Below are 20,406 nucleotides of genomic sequence, written 5' to 3'. Positions count from 1 at the left end.
ATAAACCAAATGTAAAAAGCTCTTAATAATCTAGTTATCAAACACCTAAATTAGCTTTTTTAATTGGTCAAATCTCTAATAGGACCAAATAAGCTAAAAACTCTCTAAAAGGTTCTTCACCAAACAAGGCCTTTACAATTAACCGAAAAAAAAAACAAGTAGAGTATGATAATGGTTTCAATTAACCCTATGTATAATGAATGTGTCCATGGTGTAGCTTAATTGATTCCAGTAGAGTATGATAATGGTTTCAATTAACCCTATGTATAATGAATGTGTCCATGGTGTAGCTTAATTGATTCCCAAGTTCACTTACAATATACATTAACAGCTTTTTAGTACAAACATTATAAAAGAATAATAATAACCTAATTCTGTCCCGAACAGATACAGAACAATACATCATATACATGATACATCAGAGCAACCCTCCCTCTTTCTGTCAAAAAAAAAAAAAAGAGCAACCCTTCCCAAAACCCCGCCAAAACAAAAAGGGTAACAATAATTACAAACGAAGACCTGCCAGGCTGCCAGTTAGAAAGTGTGCCAGCTAGTCAGCTTAAGTAAACTACGCTGTGCTTTCATCAGCAAAGCAACTAACTATAACAATGTTATGTGATCTTCTTCATCATCATCACTATCCGTGAAACCTTCATAACATGTATCAATGTCATCAGCATCAGATTCTGATGCACAAGCATCTGGTTGAGATGTCACTGGGGCATTACTAAATGCATTCCAATCAGGAGAAAATGTCTTCTGTAGGGCTTCTGTAAGCTCACCGCCTGTCCTTTCAATCTTACGCAAGCACCTAGACCAGTGAACTGCAGTACCCATATCAACAGTTATGCCAGATTCTATCATTTCTCTAGATATATTCAGAATTCCGGAACATATGTACTCTTCTGCTACAGTTGCTCGTGACAATAATGATGTCATTAGGCAATGATACACAGCTTTATCTGGCTTTAAGCCAGCAGATTTCATCTCTTCAAAACATTTTAGTGCCTTCTCTGGGAGAGATGCACGAGCCCAACCATGTATCAATGTTGTGTAAGTCTTAACATTAGGCTTCACTCCAACAGCTTTCATTTCTTGAATTGTCCTTGCTGCTCTCTGAGCAAAAAAGAAGAAAGCAACAGAATGTCACAATCAAGTAAAATACAGAAAGAGGTTTTGCTAAGAAATGACACTAGCAAAATATGTGTTTAAGAGGTTTTTACCACAAGGTTTTCCTCAGAGAATAGCACAACAGAAAGGATGACCAAAGAGGCAGAAGTAGTTTCATGAAGGAAGAGCAGGTTTGGACTTTGGACATACATAATATTTAAGACCACACACACACACACACCCCCAAAAAACAAAAAACAAAAAAACGCGGTCGTCTCCAAAGGAGAACACAATAGAAATTGAGAGATATACAGGCAGGACATAAAAACTCTAATGCTAAGAATGACAGAGGTTAGCATAAATTGTATCAACATACAGTCATATCTCCAGCCTTGCAGCATGCATTTATGAAGGATGTGTAAGTATGAATATCAGGTTGCACCCCATCTTCTCTCATTTGTTGCAACAAGTCAGCAGCCTCCCAAACATCGCCTCTTCGAGCCCATCTACACGATTAAATATGAGGTATGAAACAATAGCATTCTATAAGCAAAAGCTGGGGAAGCATCAAAGAGAAATTGGGGACTATCCCTGCCCTTAGGGGTAACAAACACTAGCACATAGCAGACATAGCAAAAGTGAAAGTTGCCCAATTGGTGGTAATGGCTCGTTGATATAATATTAAAAAAAAAAAACTGAGCATTACCCGTCAACTAATATGTTATATACAAATGTATTCCTTGGGATATTCTGAGCACTCATCTCTCTTGTAACTGCCAGAGCACTTTGCATCCTCCCAGCTTTGCAGCATGCCTTGAGCAATGCTTCATATGCAAACACATCAAGCTGAAGTCCCTCCTCTTTCACTTTAGTAAAATATTCAAAAGCTTTTCCAGTGTCACCTTGAGCTGCGTAGCCTTGCATAATTGTCGTGTACGTGTGCTCATTTGGGCCCACCCCTGCCAACGACATCTCATCTAATATTTCAACAGCTTTCTCCATCTGAAATGATGAACACTAGAATAAAAAATCTAACCATATGCATAAAAGAGGGCCAAGAGATGATAATTAGAGCTTAAAAAATCACTCCGCACATGAAAGTTTCAGCAGACGGTAAAAAATAAAATAAAAATAAAAATAAAAAATAAAAAATAAAATAAAAACCAAAACAGCATTCACAGTGGCCTCAAAACTCAAAAGCATTGCTAAAATGCTAAGTGTTTATCATATGCGCCAACATGGATACTAGGCTAGCAACCTATGAGTCCTCAAAGAATATTTGAAATCAGTTTTACACTATTTATACAGAATCCACTTGGACATGTAGGGAATTGCTTACGTAAGAAATGAGTTTGGCTGACACAAGTTGGGGGGTTTCTGAGCACCAAAAATGTCTAATAATGATGCCCCATTCACCTTTTCTCTTTGTTCCACTTCTGGGAAGGGGAAGGATTACCTCAGAACTGACTGACACACAACAAGGTGCCCAGGCTTGGTTGCCTTTATTGGTCTGGGCAAAGCAACTTTATTGAGATGCACTAATGCAGTGGATGCACAGCTGCACATATACAAGAAGCCTAACTAACAAGCTACTATCTCTTTCAAGATTTTCAAGGTCTATCATTAAAGGGGAAAAATTAGTTAATGCTATATTTCTTACATTTATATGATGAGGTACTGCAATGCATTACTATAAAAAAAATTAGTCATTTCGGCTAATTTTAAAATGTGATTATATGCATAAATATTCTATATGATTACAATTTAATTAGTGAAAATATGTATCATGTTTCACCAAGATGCAAGCCTGACTCTCATGTCAACAGTGAACAGCCCACTATTGTGTCATGCACCTCACATCTTTAAATGCTAGATAATAAAGATCCTAAAAGCAAAATATTTCAGATTACAAACTAATAATCTCATTCAACTTGAACAAGGGTGCACTTCTTTGGGGCATAAATTTCAAAGTCACGGGATAAGATCTTCATTATTAAGCACTAAAGAATCTCCATTGCGTATTGCCCAACTTTTGGTTATTTAGAGAGCTTGAAATGAGCATTAAATACCGAGCTAGGTGTCCTCACTACCCACTACCCCTGTGTACCTGAAAATTCGCACAACACTAGTATATGGATACATGCTAGGAGTTACTGAAAAAAAAAAAAAATCCCTCTGTTTTTTTTTCAAGTGCACCATTTCTCATGGGTACACATGCCAATGCAAAACTTAGACCAAGAATATTTTTAATTATCAAGGGGGGTTGCTAAATGTCACAATAAGTAAAAATAATAACAATTGTTAATAAACTATAATTAATAAACTATTCATTGAGAAGATTCCAGCAAATACCCACAAGACTACTAAGTTTCCTGATGTAATCACTATCACTTTTTAAAGTGGATTAGATGAATGGTGCAAAAAGACAAAATGCTGCACTTAAAACAAAACAGGGGGAGTAAAAAGTGAGACACTACAAGAAGTTTAAGCTAACTTATGAGTAAAAATGAACTGTCCTAGAGACCTTGTGATCAAACACATACATGCAGGCCGCTTAAAGATTAGTATAGTATAGCGCAAATGTTACTCAAGGGATATGACTGGTTAAGATGAGACTCTTTCTTAATACAAATACATACCCTCTTACTATTTTAGGGTGTTTCAAATTGATTTATTGTATTGCTATTCATGCAAAACTCAAATAAAATCTGTGACTTAGACATGTTGTGTAATGGAACACTTAGTCAGACTGGACTAAGGGATGTCATAGCATCATCCCAGACAAACCTTCAACTGGTACATACTAGAAGGCTTAGGAGGACCGATGTTAGACAGTAAAGACAGAACCTGGAAGAATGGGAAAACAGCAATCTTCAATCTTCATATTATCAACAACTATGTTTACCTGTCGCTTCTCTACAAGGCCCAGGATTAATGCATTGAACGTGTGAACAGTTGGGATACATCCATTCCTTCGCATCATATTGAAAACCTCAAGGGCTCTTCTCATTTCTCCAGCTCTTGCAAAGCCATGAATTATGGGCATGAATGACCTTGTTGTGGGTTTATGCCGTTCTTTCTTCATTTGCTCAACTAAGCGAATGGCACGGTCCATGTTACCCATTCCAGAAAAAGCTCGAATTATATTATTGTAGAGTACTACATCAGGTTTCAGACCATCTCTCATAACATCTTCAAAAATAGCAAATGCATTGGCCCAATCTTTTAACCTCACGAATCCATTGATCAACATGGAATAAGTCTTCATGTTATGTTTGATCCCAGCAGATTTCATCATTTCACTTACTTCAAGGGCCTTGGAAACTTTTCCAGACTGAAGAAAAAGTGAATAATTCAGTAATGAGTTCTCAAGCTTTGAAACTTGAAAACTTTCCATGACATTTGCACAATTGAAAAGATTTATATTGGAGAGAGAGAAACAGAGGAATGAATCAATGAGGAAGTTAAAAAGATTAGAGGTACCTTTGTGTATATATTCAATAGACATCCATAGGTGACAACTGAGGGCACAAAGCCACATTCCTGGAAAGGCAAGACATCCATAGCAAATCAGAGGGGAAAAAAATAAACACGATGCAGTGAACAATTAGACATGAAACAAAAGAAGATGCAATTTACACAGTTTTAAAAGTTGCAAGAGTATCGGGAAACAGCATATGTATGTTCAAAAGGACCATTATTGTCAAAGGTTACACTTGAATATCTAATAGATGAGATGCACAGATTTGCATGTCCATCAGATTGACAGTTATATTCCATGTTCCACAGAATAGCAAATCCAACTCCAAATCAGAGGAAGCCCTGTTCTTATTGTATCAGTGAGAAGATTGCGTTAGCTAAACAATAAATTCCAAATATCATTAATTTATAATTTCCATTATCATCATTTTCTCCGGTGACAAAGGACACCTCATTAGGCCAGTACAGATATTCGAGTTACGAGGGACATCTCTACACATCTGCAGCCAATACAGCAAAGCATAGCAATCGAATCTAGCAAGCTCACTCTACTCATAGCCTCATACCTATATTCACACTCATGAAAGTAGCAAGAACCACATCTACAATAAAGGCTGATTGCCTGACCGGAAATCGACCATATGCACTATGACACATTGACACCCAACAACTTCCTGGGAAAACATTGAAGATAACAAGTTTTATTTGTTTCCAAATCATTATTTCTTTACCTGAACCAAATTAGTGAAATATTCATCAATTAAAAAAATAAAATAAAATAAAAAAGTGCTAGTTGTTCCTTTAACTTACAGAGGACCCACACTTCGATATGAAATGAAAAGGTAGTGATCAGAACTTATCACTGAAATATACCAGGTGAATATACTTAAAGGGATCAACATCCAAAATCTCCTACTATCATCAAAGGAAATATTGGGAAAACAGAAACCTGAGGGACTATCCCATTAATTAAGACTGAAGCTAGACTAGCAGTCTCGCCCATCCACACCGCTGATTGCTTTAATTTGCTGGTCTAGAACAATATACAAGAAGGGTGTTCCCACTGATCTTAATCATGAGAATTCCACGTTATGCCACAGTTTCTGGAACAAGATCTCTCCATAAATACATAAAGCAGAAATAGGGTCATCCTGTATGGTGGAAAGTCAGAGGCAATAAGAAGCTTGGTAAAATTATGAAACTTCCCCTCCCTCAATCCTCTCAACCTAGAATTCTCCCAAGATCAATCAATCAATCAAAGCCTTAATCTCATAAGTGGGGTCGGCTACATGAACCACAATGATTATTCCGTGTAGTCATCAACAAAAATCTTCCTCCTCCAAGTCTCCAACCCTTATGATCCAATGTCTCATCCTCATGCAAATCCATATACTTCATATCCTTCCTAACTCCTTCCAACCAAGTCATTTTCGATCTCCCTCTCCCTTGTTTAACCCCTCCATGGCCCCACTCTTCCATTCTTCGTACCGGTGCACCCTCGGGTCTCCGTCTTACATGCCCAAACTAACGCAGGCGATTTTTCCTTAATTTGTTTGCAATGCCTGCCACACCTACTTTCTTGCGAATAATCTCATCTTTGATTCTGTTCCCGCACATCCACCTTAACATGCGCATTTCCGTAACCTTCATCTTTTTAATGTGCTTCTTCTTAGAAGCCCAACATTCTCCGAAGATAATTATTAAAATACTCCCTTTTTTTTATCCAAGTGTATACGAACGCTGCAAGACAATCATGACTAGTGATCAAAACAGCATGGAGGTCATGACAATGGTGACTTTAAGCATAACGCACAAGAGGTATTCCAAGAAACCAAGCGATTGAAACCTAAACCTGGAATCTTTTCAAATTACTCATTCTGAGAAGGATGTATAATACCAAAAACATGATATTGTCACCATACTCATCATCATCTTCATAGGTTTATAATTTCAGAACCAAAATATGACTTACAACTCAGCATGATAATTTGGAAAAATTATATGAACTTTATTTGATAGAGTTCCTCATCCATTAAGCAGACATATTGGATTAAATATTCCAAATTTGTCAGAAGATGAGAACCAAAAGTTCATCTAAGTTGGAAAGGTAAGTGTCTCATTTTTATTTTAATCGTCACTAGTTTGATCTTGTTTGCAACATTGAGGCTTCACTACTTTGATCTTGTTTGTAACTTTGAGGCTTCACTAGTTTGATCTTCTTTGCTTGCAACTTTAAGGCTTCGCTAGTTTGACCTTATTTGTAAAATTGAGGCTGTGAACCTCATTATTAAGGACTTAATGAGTTTTTTACTTTTATTTTTGGGCTATGGGGTTGGGGGTATTATAGATGGGAAAGGAATTACATAGGGAATTGAACAGGCATCCTTTAACTGTTCAGCAATGAGGGAGGCATTGGAGTCCATAAATTAATTTTATAATACTAGCAAATTCCCTTTTAGAGATTAAATTCCATAAATTTCATTTTTAAATAAACAATAGGGTATGTGGAGAAATACCTATTACAAAAATAAGAGTGATGCCATTTTCCTAGGATGCAATGCTATGAATAAAGATAGCATAGGACAGACTCAAGTGATAAAATGTAAAGATTAAGGGCCTGTTTTGATTGACTGGACTGAGCTGAACTGAACTTATTGGAGCTGAAATGAAATGAATATTTTATGAGAGAAGGAAATTAAGATAAGAACTGAACTTAACTTATTGGAGCTGAGCTGAATTGAACTAAAAATAAGCTGAAGAGAACAGGCCCTAAGAAAACAATGAAGCTTGATATATATAATTTGGAAAACAACAATAGCAATGGATAGGTACAATCATTTGAGGGGCTTTTTCTCTCCCAATATGTAATCAAACTCTCGGTAATATTCAACATGATAACCTCTCCCTAAACTTTTCTTATTTGTAGCATTACTCTTCTAATTCACTTATCCCTCCTCCTTGAACAAAACAAAATTATGTTATGGCAATAGCAAAGTGTAAGGGAACGCGGAACATCCCCCCCCCCCCCCCACACACACACACACAAACAGCAGCTTACGTAAGTTGATCGTTATTAAATCCAACTAAACTATGCTAAAGTAAAGGGTTCAAAGACTTCAAACTAAGGCAGGATACATGTCTAAAATCGAATGGAAAAACAGAATCATGAAATTCTCTTCACAGCATAACCAAATAATTGAAGGATCTCAACTGAACCAATATTGAAGCCCTCCATCACAATACACTCAGTACTTCTTCAGAGAAAGCAATTCAAATATATCTCTTACCAAGGTAACAACAAAAGGTAGAAACTAGTCCTCTTATTCCAACCTACGGAGAAACAGAACCATTAATTAAAAACAACTGCAAAATGTTTACAACCATGCTCCATGACCTTCATAATCACCAAAATTTTCCTCGGTTCACCTTTATTTCTTAGAGTTCAACACATCTAACAAAAGATTTCTAAAAACCAAAGTTGAAGACCATGACATGAGAGTCTATCTCCAATATCATCCATCACTAAATTGCATCCCAAATTTTCTACAAGTTTCTTCCCTTATTATTAGTAGATAGTGTGATGCAACAGCTCCAATAACGTTCAAAGACAGACCTTCAGTCACCAACTCACCATCTGGTGAATTTTTTCCTTACTTTTCTACTTATAATAAATCTTCTATTTAGTATATCTAGCCTCCTGTATCAATTTTTAAAATCAATAATTTGAGAAGTCTACAAGTCCAAGGATCTGAGAGGTTTTCATACCTATCTCAAAGAGCATAATAAACCCACTAATGATAGGATTTATCCCCCACATCAAATGTTCGTTTCATCTTTTCTCCAAAAAGCTTCTGCACTAGTTTCCTCAGCCATCAATAAAATAGGAGCCAACCAAGCCTTAAAATCATATATCTAACTTTCTCCTCAACAAAAATAAAATAAAAAATAAATAAAGTAGATGTAGCTACCTCCTCGACAAAAAAGACTGAAAGAGGGTATCAAGATAATAATATATAAGATCAAAACCATTACTCTCAAAAATAAACATTGCTCCAACTATGATCTCAATACGACTCTTGATGATTTGATGAGACTTTTTCCATTCATGATCTCAAAGACAAATTTGGAGCCATCACTCTTCTCAGTTACCCATAACGACAACTAAATTATCTCTCTTTCACTAATCCAGCATATAGCCACATTTTTATTGGATTTTGGTACCCAGGATCAGTACAAGGAAACTTTGTAAAATGAGCTATCTTTACATCATTTATTTCTCTATGATCTATTAAAAAAAAAAAAAAGATGAAGAATTTATATGCAGTTAAAATTTGTGGTCTGAAAGTCTACCGCTAATAGCTTAGTAAAAAGTGTCTCCAGTATCTGAGTGCATATAAGGAAAATTTGAAAAATTATGCATCAAATAAAAACAACCCACCTTTCAAACCAAAGACTAAAGTCTATTCCATGTGAGATATCCTTCACTTCATTCCACATCAAAGGGCAAAAATAACAAGAAGCAATAATTACAATTAAAAATATAAAATAAGTATTTAACAGATTATACTCACAATATGAATTTATATTAACAATACATCAGCATATTCCATTAATCATATGGGATATATGAATAATTTAGCACTTAATTAAAATGGCAATACCTTCAGTCTCTCAAAGACAATCAAACATTTTTCTTCATCACCAATCATGGTGTAACCATCCATCATCGTGTGATATATGTCAATTGGGGCATCAATACCCTGTTCTTCCATCTCCCTAACAAGCGCTTCTGCGCGATCCATATTACAAGTTTGACTGCATACATAAAGCAAAATGAAAATAATGTAATGAAAATTTTCTTTTAGGGGCAAATAAATATTTCAATAAAGATAAAATTTAATAAAGAATGGTATAGGGTTATATGAACGCTGACCAATAGGCATAGATTATATTGCCATAGACTATTGCATTAAGTGTTGTATGCTTCTCTTTTGCCTCTTTGAACCATTGATCTGCAGCCCTTCCAAGAGAACATCAGCAAGCATTAGATGGAAACACACACAACAACTACTACTTATATCCAGAGTTTAATACATAAAGGAGAAAGTGAGGCCAAAAGACAACCTTGCTAAGAAAAGGTTATCTATAGAGTATAGACCATTAGACCAGCAGAGCTACAGTTTTTTTATATTTTTTATTTTCATAAATCAAACCTAAACCCCTGTGAGGTAGACTGCATACCTATACATCTGCAATATAATAGATTAGGTAAAGCAGGGAATCCTATTTATTCATTTTCCTACTTCGAAGATATGCACAAGATCTACCCAAAAAAAAGGAATAGAAATGAAATTTGACACCTTCAATATATCAACCAACTAATCAATCAAAGCCTCAATCCCATAAGTGGGGTCGGCTACATGAACCAAAAGTGATTATTCCGTGTAGTCATCGACAAAAATCTTTCTCTTCCATCCCTTACGATCCAATGCCTCATCCTCATGCAAATCCATATACTTCATATCCTTCCTAACCCCTTCCAACCAAGATATTTTCGGTCTCCCCCTCCCTCGTTTAACCCCTGTGTGGTCCCACTCTTCGTACAAGTGCACCCTCGAGTCTCCGTCTTACATGTCCAAACCAATGCAGATGATTTTCCCTTAGTTTGTCTACAACCTTTAATAGAGATGGAAAAAAAGGAATAGAGATGAAATTTGACAGCACTAAATCACCTCCCATCTTCAGCCTACCTTTTCAAATCGTACCCATAACTCACTTACCCTATCCCCCTCCCTAACCACTCAAATCCTAACATATCTCCCCTCTCTTCAATTACAACCTTACCTTCCTAAATCAATAACATGTATACTAACTGACTTCTAAACAACCCCCCCCCCAAAAGATATTACCCCGGCTTGTATACATATACACAAACTTTAATGTGTATGTTGTGATTAGAGCTGTAAATTCGGGTATTCAAGTCGGGTTTGGGTCAGGTCAAAACGGGACAATCTAGCCTCAGATTAGGTTCGGGTTCAGGTCAATTTCAGTTTAAGTTATAACAAGTCGTTCACCTTTTCGGATATAGGTCGGGTTCAATTCGACTTAAAATCAGGTTGGGTTCAATTTCAGGTTCGGGTTGTGTTGAGTTGGATTTGGATGGTTTAACAAGATGGTACATTCGGGTTCGGGTTAGTGTTGAGTCGGGCTTTGATTCAAGTTCAATTCTAATAAATATCGATGTGACCAAGTTGAACTATATAATTACGCCTTCCATAATTTGATCAAGCATCATCAAGATCTTATTAAAACCTATGTACGAGTAATAGAGAACAAAAAGTATATAAGCTAAACAAAAGATTTTATTAAATCAGATTATACCAGTACATAGCTGAATAAAAGGTATATAAAATTTCATTAAACCTTACATGACTAAGGTTCGGGTTTAATTGGGTTGGGTACTAGTTCGGGTTTAGATTGTTTTCGGGTCGAATTAAATCGGCCGACGGTTACTATCAGGTCGGGTGCAGATTCGGATTCAGGTCATAAAGTATTGAATTGGATCAAATCGTTTTTTCGGTTAAGATCAGGTCAGCCGGGTTACAGGTCACTAGTTTCACCCCATTGTTCGAGTACATGCAGGGTTCAGATTATTGTCGGTTAAGGCGAGTTCTCGGGTCGTGTCAGTTTTTGACGGCTCTAGCTATATTCCTCACTTTTTGAGGAAATATTGAGGTTTCGGGGCCCGGTGGCAAAAAGTGTTGAGACCATTGGGGATATATCTCAGGGTCATATAATGACATTTGAAACCATAATCATTATAAGTTGTCATAAACGTACGTGGTAGGCTTGAGTTTATGAACTTCAAGTTGTGAACGGGTAAAATTAACCGTTTAAGGGCATATTTGGATGGTTCCACCGACCCAATTGACTCCCAGAGGGTATTAGGAACCATGGTAAACATCTCGCCAATTTTAATTTGCGGACGGAAAAAGGTCAAAAAATTACAAAATTGAAGGCTATATAAATCCACGCTTTTTGAGGAAATTTTGAGGTTAAGGGGCCCTGTGTCGAAAAGCCTTAACACCTTAGGAGATACATCTTGGGGTCATATAATATTGTTCAAAACCATATATGATCATTATATGTTATCATAAACGTCCGTGGTAGGCTTGAGTTTACGAAAACAGAAGTACGGGTAAAATGACTGTTTAAGGGCATATAGGATAATTCCACCGACTCAATTGGACTCCCGGAGGGTTTTAGGGTCCATGGTTAACATCTCGGCAATTTTTAATTTCGGGCAAAAAAAAGGTCAAAAAATTTACAAAATTTAAGTATATAATCCACGCTTTTAGAGAAAATTTTGAGGTTTCGGGGTCTAGTGGTGAAAAGTGTTAGAGACCCTAGGGGATATATCTCGAGGTCATATAATGTCGTTTGAGACCATATATGATTATTATATGTTGTCATAAACATCCGTGGTAGGCTTGAGTTTACGAAATCAATGCAAGTTGTGATGAACGGGTAAAATGACCATTTAAGAGCATATTGGATGGTTCTATTGACCAATTAGACACCCGGAGGGTATTAGGAACCGTGGTAAACATATTGGCAATTTTTATTTCAAACAAACGCTGTTAAAAAATTACAAAATTGAAGGCTAATCCACGCTTTTTGAGGAAATTTTGAGGTTTAGGGCCTGATGGCGAAAAGTGTTGAGACCCCAGGGGATATATCACGGAGTCATATATTGCCGTTTGAAACCATATATGATCATTATATGTTGTCATAAACGTACGTGGTAGGCTTGAGTTTACAAAATCACTTCAAGTTGTGAACGGATAAAATTAACCGTTTAAGGGCATATTTGGATAGTTCCACCAACCCAATTGGACTCCTAAAATAAATTACGGACCATGGTAAACATCAAAATGGTCACAAAATTACAAAATTGAAGGTTATAATCCACGCTTTTTGAGGAAATTTTGAGGTTAAGGGGCCCGGTGTCGAAAAGCCTTGAGACCTTAGGGGATACATCTCGGGGTCATATAATGTTGTTTAAAACCATATATGATCATTATATGTTGTCATAAACGTACGTGGTAGGCATGGGTTTACGAAATCTTTGCAAGTTATGAATGGGTAAGATGACCGTTCAAGGGCATATTAGATTGTTCCACTGACCCTTGACCCTTGACTCCCAGAGGGTATTAGGAACCGTGGTAAACATATCGGCAATTTTTATTTCCGGGCGAAATAAGGTCAAAAAATTACAAAATTAAATGCTATAATCAACGCCGAAATTTTTAGGTTTCAGGCACGGTGGTGAAAAGCGTTGAGACCCAACGGGATACATCTCGCGGTCATATAATGCCGTTTGAAACCTTATACTATCATTATATGTTGTCATAAACGTCCATGGTAGGATTTAGTTTACGAAACAGTGCAAGTTACGAACGGGTAAAATGACTGTTTAAGGGCATATTGGATGGTTCCACCGTCCCAATTAGACTCCTGGAGGGTCTAGGGACTGTGGTAAAAATTACGGCAATTTTCATTTCCGGGCAAAAAGTGCTCAAAAAATTAAAAAATTGAAGGCATAATAATCCACACTTTTTAAGGAAATTTTGAGGTTTCAGGCCCAGTGGCGAAAAGTGTTAAAACCCTAGGGGATATATCTCGGGGTCATATATTGTCGTTTAAAACCATATATGATCATTATATGTTGTCATAAACGTATGTGTTAGGCTTGAGTTTACGAAATCACTACAAGTTGTGAACGGGTAGAATGATCGTTTAAGGGCATATTGGATGGTACCGCTGACCCAATTGGACTCCCGTAGGGTATTAGGAACCATGGTAAACATCTCGCCAATTTTAATTTCCAGATGAAAAAAGGTCAAAAAAATTACAAAATTGAAGGCTATAATCCACGCTTTTTAAGGAAATTTTGAGTTTTCGGGGACCAGTGGCGAAAAGGCTTGAGACCCTAAGGGATACATCTCGGGGGTCATATAATGCCGTTTGAAACCATATATGATCATTATATGTCATAAATGTACGTGGTAGCTTAAGTTTACGAAATTACCACAAGTTGTGAACGGGTAAGATGACCTTTTAAGAGCATATTGGATGGTTCCAGTGACCCAATTGGACTCCCGGAGGATAATAGGAACCATGGTAAACATCTTGGCAATTTTCATTTCCGGGCGAAAACAGGTCAAAAAATTACAAAATTAACGGCTATAATCCACGCTTTTTGAGGAAATTTTGAGGTTTTGGGGCTTGGTGGTGAATAGAGCCTTCAATTTTGTAATTTTTTTTACCTTTTTCCCCTGGAAATAAAAATTGCCGAGATGTTTACCATGGTCCCTAATACCCTCCGGGTTGGTGGACCTATCCAATTTGCCTTTAAATGGTCATGTTACCCGTTTCCGTACATGCCTCTTGTATTGGCTATAAGCTCTCACGGGGGCTTTACGTTGACCTATAACAAAATAAGGAATGTTATTATGTCTATTAATAGCCCTAACTTGAGATATCAAGAATGGAAAAGTTTTTGTAAGCAACAAAGGATAAAGAGTATCATAATAGCACCGGATTGTGCAACTAGGTGAAACTCCACCTATGAAATGTTGAATCGGGCAACCGAGTACAAGGTTCATTTAACACTTTTTTATAATATGAAATTTTCACAATGTGCTTTACTAGAAAATGATTGGGTTAATTGTGAAAAATATATGAAGTTTTTACAATTACTATATAGTATGCACATTGTTTTTCTTCTGTAGAAAATCCTTGTTCCCATTCTTTTCTTAGCAATGCATGTTTACCCGAACACCGATCACAACATGATTATCGTGGATATCTTCCATCTATGGAGGAAAAATGGCGTAAATATTACACTAATATTCCTATGATTTATATTATTTTAGATCCAAGGCAAAAGTATGATGACACTTTTCTATTAATTGATATTTATTATAGTAACATGGAGTTTAAAGATAATGTTGAAACTTTTAAAACTAAGGTCACTAAAGATTTTTTCTCTTTATATAGCATTTATGAATCCAAATATGGAATCATGTCTCGATTTGCCCCTTCTCAAACATCCAAAAACGTAAGTAATAGGGCCAAAGGTTTATTTGCACAAGCTGCTAACATGATGTCTAAGTTTTCAGGTACGGAATCATCATCATCTAGGAGAACACAAAGCGATGTTTCGGAGTTGCAAATGTAGTTAAGTTACGACTTCATAAAAGGCATGGACGATGAAGAGAAGTTCGGCCTCGACATCCTTGAGTGGTGGAAATCACAAACCACAAAACATCCAATTTTGGCGGCAATGGCTCGTGATATTTTTGCTATCCAAATCTCCTCCGTTGCCTCCGAAAGAGCTTTTAGTGCGTCGGGACGGGTTTTAGACGATAGAAGAACAAGACTAAAACCCGAAACACTTGAAATGTGTGTTTGCTTCAAGGATTGGTTGGATGCCGAAACTCGTTCCAAGATCGTACTTATGTAGAAAACGACGACGATAAAGGAACATCGGGTTCTATTAGTTCTCAATCAACTCAATTGGCCAAGAGAAGACGAAGACGAAGACGAAAACAAAAACGAAAACGAAGGCGAAGACGAAGAATAATAATTCCATATTTACATTAGATACTATTGTACAATTTTTGTATTATCGAACCTCGTATTCCGTATAATAAAATGAAGTTATTCACCAATTATTGTACGATTTTTAATTACCATTAATTTTTGTATTATCGATTTATCGTACCAACTACCGGCATATAATAAAATAAGTTATTCATCAATTTTTTGTGTTTTCGGCTTATCGCACTTGCAATTTTTTTTATTATTATATGCATTGTTGTTTTTCGCTAAATTAATAAATTTTTTTATGTAAACTTAAACATAAATTATTTACATAAACATAAATTAATATCATTAAATATATAAACTTCAGTTGTACAAAAAAAATATATACCGATTTTTTTTTTAATATACATTTAATATTTAAAAAAAAAAATACAAGGCACGTGGGTCGTGCCGTGCCGTGGGCTGGGGTGTGCCAAAAGTTGGCACGGCACGGTACGGCCCGCCGCGAAGCCGGCACGGCACGAGCCCACCTCTGGCCCAGGCATGCCCGCGACGGCACGGCACGATGCCCACCTTTAATTGTTGGAAAGATCAATTACTTACGATTTTAACTCTCCATTTCTCTCCCCTCCAATTCCCTTCCTTCCTCATTTGTTATCCAAACGAAAGATACTCCACCCCTCCATTTCCCTTCCCCTCTTTTCCCTTTATCTCCTTCAATCCATACACGTTGTAAATTAGGGATCTTGAACCGGCTTTCTCAATTTTCTTCAGCAAGCACATCCAGTGCAAGAATTCCCCTTCCTCGAAGTGTAATTGGTGAATCAACAAGAAAATTCATTTCATTGATTCATTCATTTGCAAAATCCTATACTAGACCAAATTTTGTATTCTTAAACTCTAAACAATAGCCCAATACGAGTCCCAAAAAAGGCAATGTTTACTAGTGGTTAATTGACAACAACTTTGGCACTCAAGTTTCGTATCCCAAAAAGAGAAAACACTATCTCAGGGTTGTGAAAAGTTTATAGTTAAAAATGGACACGATAGAACCATTGTTTCTTATCAGAAGAAAAAAAAACATGGTGGTCTATACCAAAAATCCAAAGCTTAGAGGAAAAGAAAACTTAGAAATTGCAAGCAAGCACAGAAGAATACAGAAGGATTATAAATTAATTCTAGAAGAGAAGATACTAACTCGACATATCCAACTCTAGCAAAGCCTCCAACAAGAATGCTATAGGTCACCAAAGTCAATTCAATCCCTTCTTCTTTCATCTTCCTCACACATGACAGTGCTTCTTCCATGTCTCTGCCAACTGCATAGGCATGAATAAGGCTGCACAGAGAAAAATTTTACATTACATATCAAAAGTAGTAGACCCAAAATTTGAAGAATACTAGTTGACAGAATAAGTAACAGAAATTAGGAGGATTCAATTTCAATTTTTATTGAATCCAAAATACCATTCAAGTTAATAATTGTTCACAGTAGACTTATGTATTTAGACTAGATCTGCAGCAAATCATACATTCAAATCATGTGTAACACTTTTTCAATTTATAGGAATCCATAAAATTCAAGACAAAGACATAGTCCAAATAAATGGTTTCCAGGATTATGTTACCTTGTAAATACATGTGAATTTGGCTCAATCCCTCTTGCTCGCATGCTTTCAAAAGTTTCACGTGCACGATGCATGTCCCCACGTCTTGCATAAAATTTTACCATCTGCCCAAACTCTTTCCTAGATGGCTAATTTCATACAAATTAAAAATGAGAAAAAAATATAAACCCATTTGAACATCAGCAGTACAATGAAATAAGCAAGACCTAGATTAGGAAAATTTTGATACTAAAAATCTCATATGATGTGCACGTCTAGGGTAACTCCACTAGAACATTTGATTATATTTACTACTTTTCATTATCAACCATTCCATCTTCCCATCTTAAGATATGGATGTGAATAGTGATAAAAAAAATAATAAAAATAAATAAATTTAAAAAAAAAAAAAAAAGAAAGAAAGAAAGAAAAAGGAAACAAATTGCTTCAAAAAAAAGAAGAAAAAGGAAACAAATGTTAGTTTATATGATGCATTGCCTAGGGCATCCACAAGGGGCATTGCACAAATGCAAGCAATGTTTTTCACCAAATTCCATCAATTAATAGCTAACATCCCGCAAGCCTCTAAGGATACAACTTAACAAGTGAAGGAACATTTGTCTAATTATATTATATGTGTTCAAAGTGCATCTTAGGAAAATACTAGATAACCACCAAACTTCAGAAAGGATTCTTATCTCATTCAGAGCAATGATGCTTCCAAAATGTAAGCAAAAGGTAGAATCTTGTCTATAACAATCTAACCTCTCAAGAATCTAAGCTGAACACAAGCTTTTTTTGCGAATGTAGGATCCATGGAACATAGGGCACACAACTCTAGTCTATGATATAAAGGCTACACAAATTACAGCTCATGTCAAGCTGGTAACGTGGCTAAATTAGAAACTATAAGCACACCTCACACTTCACAGAAAAGGATGATTGAACAATTGAAATAAACTTCAGAGTAGCAAAGACACAGAAATCCTAACACAGGGGGTCAGTGACCCAATTAGTACTGAACAAATTTGTCAATGATCAAATAAACCCTAATTCTGTAATTTTGGAAGAATAGCCTTTTTCACCTAATGCAATTAACATTGCATCATCAAAGTTTCAATAATATAAACCACAATCATTCAATTAATCACATCCTACAAACATTATGTTGCAGCAAACCAGCAAGTATAAAAGCATCAGAATAAGTTATACCTTCTTAATCCTCTCGAATGCACGAACAACGGCCTGCCAATTCTCCGGCTGTGACTCGACAACCTTCCGAAACACCTTCCTGGAATCATCCCTCTCCTCATGCCATTTTGACCGGAACTCCCTCCCCTCCCCTCTCTGAACCCACCTCTCTCTCTCCTGTGCAATCGTCTTCAACCTCCTACCATCATCCAATTTCACAGTCAAAACCCTTCCATGAAACTCCACCCCATCAAACTCCACAGCCCTCAATGCCGATTTCTCCGCCATTTCCCCACCAAATATAACAAACCCAAATCCTATATTCCTCTCCAAATCCTCATGCCCTTTGATCAAAATCACACTCTTAATCGGCCCGAATTGTCGAAAAAACTCGGTAACCTCGGGTTTCTTAATCCACAATGGTAAATTCCCCACAAAAATCTTACCCTCTTGCCGAAATTCCACTTTCCCAGAAACCCCAGAACCCCTCTTATCTCCTTCCTTCTCCTCTTTATCTTCCTCATCAAATACACCCCCAAAAACGACATCGTTCGGGACCGGGGGAGGCGGCGGAGGCGGGGAAATCTTGCTAGTAAGGCGGAGCTTAGCAGTGAGATTATGGGGAGATGGGGAAGGGGTATTTTGGGGAAAACGGAGGGATTTGAGGGGATTTGAAGGGGGTTTAGGAGGAGGAGGAGGTGGGGGTTTGGAAGTGGTGGTTTTGAGGGTTTTGGGGCGGCGAATTTTGGGCTGAAAATGCGGAGAACAGGAAGAAGTGGAAGGAGGTTCGCCGGAGTTGTTGGAGGAGAGAGAAAATCGAGGGTGGGGCTCTCCGGCGAGAAGAGAGAAAGTAGAGTGGTAGTGTGTGGTGGTAGATGAGAGAGAAGGAAAATCCATTTTCGCGGGGATTTCTTCAACTGCTGAATTTAGTTTTAGTTAGGATTGAAGGATACCAATAAATACCATGAATTCCTACGGGGTCAAGGGTGATGACTCTGATGAGAATGGATTTCAAAATTGATTGGAATCGAAAAGAAGGCTCAATCACTTATGTTATTTCCCACTGGCAGGCTCTCAGCAGAACAATGTTGTTTTGTTTTCAAGGTGATTATTTTTTAAATTATTTTAATTTAATTTAATTGATTTGAAAATTAACCTAACTAATTTGAAAATGAACATAATGTATTATATAAATATTTATGATCGATTCATTAAAGTCATTTGTATTATTTCCAATAACAATCTAATATCTAATACTACCTCCGTTTCATAAAATCTGCAACAATTTTCTAAAACGGAAACTACACATTATGTGCGACAAACTAAAAGTTTCCCCTTTTAGTAAATTTTTTTGTGTAAAATTACCACCATACCCTTACTAAAATTTACTTAACTACAATAAATAACATATTAACTCTTTAACCCAAATTAATTTATCCTTAATTAAAACCCTAACCCACATTCTCTCTCCACCCTCACAACCACATCCACCACCAACATCACCATTTTTTCTCTCTCCTCCCTATGAACCACCACCAACAGCACGACACCACCACTAACTGCACGACACCGCCACTCAGATCAATTCCCTCTCATCACTCACAACCACAAAACCACCACCACCACGAAACCGCTGCCTCTATTTCCCCTTTCAAAGTTGTCATCGTTCACCCCGACCTTTCACGTCACTCTGCCAAATCGGGGCGATTTGAGGGTTTGCAATTTTGGGGTCGTGCGATTTGGGGGTCTGCAATATTTGGGGATATGCGATTAGGTTGCGATTTGGAGGTCTGCGATAGGTTGCGATTTGGGGGTATGCGATTAGGTTGCAATTTGGGGGTCTGCAATTTGGTTGGGTGGGTTCGTTGGTGGTGGTAAGTGAGGGTTTTGGTTCTTTGGTGGTGAGTTGGGGTCTTGGTTTGTTGGTGGTTGGGTGGGTTGTTGGTGGAGGTGCGAGTTGGTTGGATGAGTTTTGGGTGGTTGTGCGAGGTGATTGGTGGTGGTGAGGTGGGGCTTCGTGTGTTGGTGGTCTGGTGGTGTTGGTGGTCTGGTGCAATGGTCTGGTGGTGGTGCGCTGGTTGTGTTTTGGGTGGTTGTGGTGGGGTTATTTACTCTCATCCAATTAATCACATGCCCTTTTGTTTACTAATCTTTGCTTAAGAAATTTTGCCTTGGGAATTGTGCAAGGCCCTTTGTTGCAGATTTTATGAAACGGAGGTAGTATATATATAAAGGGGAGTTTTTACCCGAGTTTTTAGAGAGCCACGTAGGATTTAATTTTCTTAGCGTCATTACCAGATAAAAAAGTTAGTTTAAAATTATATTTGGATATAATTTTAAGATAAAATTGTTAGTTTTGAGTTTTATTTTCGATAAAATATCAATATTTCAGATGTTCAAATTATAA

At 37.0% G+C, this 20,406-nt stretch overlaps 1 protein-coding gene across 1 annotated transcript; it reads right to left on the bottom strand.

Moving 5' to 3' along the window:
- Positions 1-166: 166 nt before the first annotated feature.
- LOC110714980 (pentatricopeptide repeat-containing protein At5g04810, chloroplastic-like) lies at positions 167-19,105 on the bottom strand. Its single transcript, XM_021893535.1, has 10 exons — positions 18,021-19,105; positions 16,830-16,957; positions 16,400-16,540; positions 9,524-9,610; positions 9,252-9,405; positions 4,594-4,653; positions 4,016-4,444; positions 1,817-2,112; positions 1,487-1,616; positions 167-1,116 (listed from the first exon to the last, which is right to left on the bottom strand). The coding sequence occupies exons 1-10, from the start codon at positions 18,894-18,896 to the stop codon at positions 601-603; spliced, it is 2,817 nt and encodes a 938-aa protein (XP_021749227.1). The 5' UTR covers positions 18,897-19,105; the 3' UTR covers positions 167-600.
- Positions 19,106-20,406: the final 1,301 nt, after the last annotated feature.

Source organism: Chenopodium quinoa, unplaced genomic scaffold (genome assembly GCF_001683475.1).
Source record: "Chenopodium quinoa cultivar QQ74 unplaced genomic scaffold, ASM168347v1, whole genome shotgun sequence".
NCBI lineage: Eukaryota > Viridiplantae > Streptophyta > Magnoliopsida > Caryophyllales > Amaranthaceae > Chenopodium > Chenopodium quinoa.
The sequence above is the reverse complement of the archived record's forward strand: the minus strand, read 5'-3'. Positions and strand labels throughout refer to the sequence as shown.

Bases quoted from the DNA above. Each gene is read 5' to 3' on its own strand.
- LOC110714980 (XM_021893535.1), bottom strand. From the start codon at position 18,896: ATGGATTTTCCTTCTCTCTCATCTACCACCACACACTACCACTCTACT. The intron at 4,654-9,251 runs GTATTGCCATTT...TTGCCTTTCCAG, and splicing joins TTGTCTTTGAGAGACTGAAG to GAATGTGGCTTTGTGCCCTC. The intron at 4,445-4,593 runs GTACCTCTAATC...CTTTTTCTTCAG, and splicing joins TATTGAATATATACACAAAG to TCTGGAAAAGTTTCCAAGGC.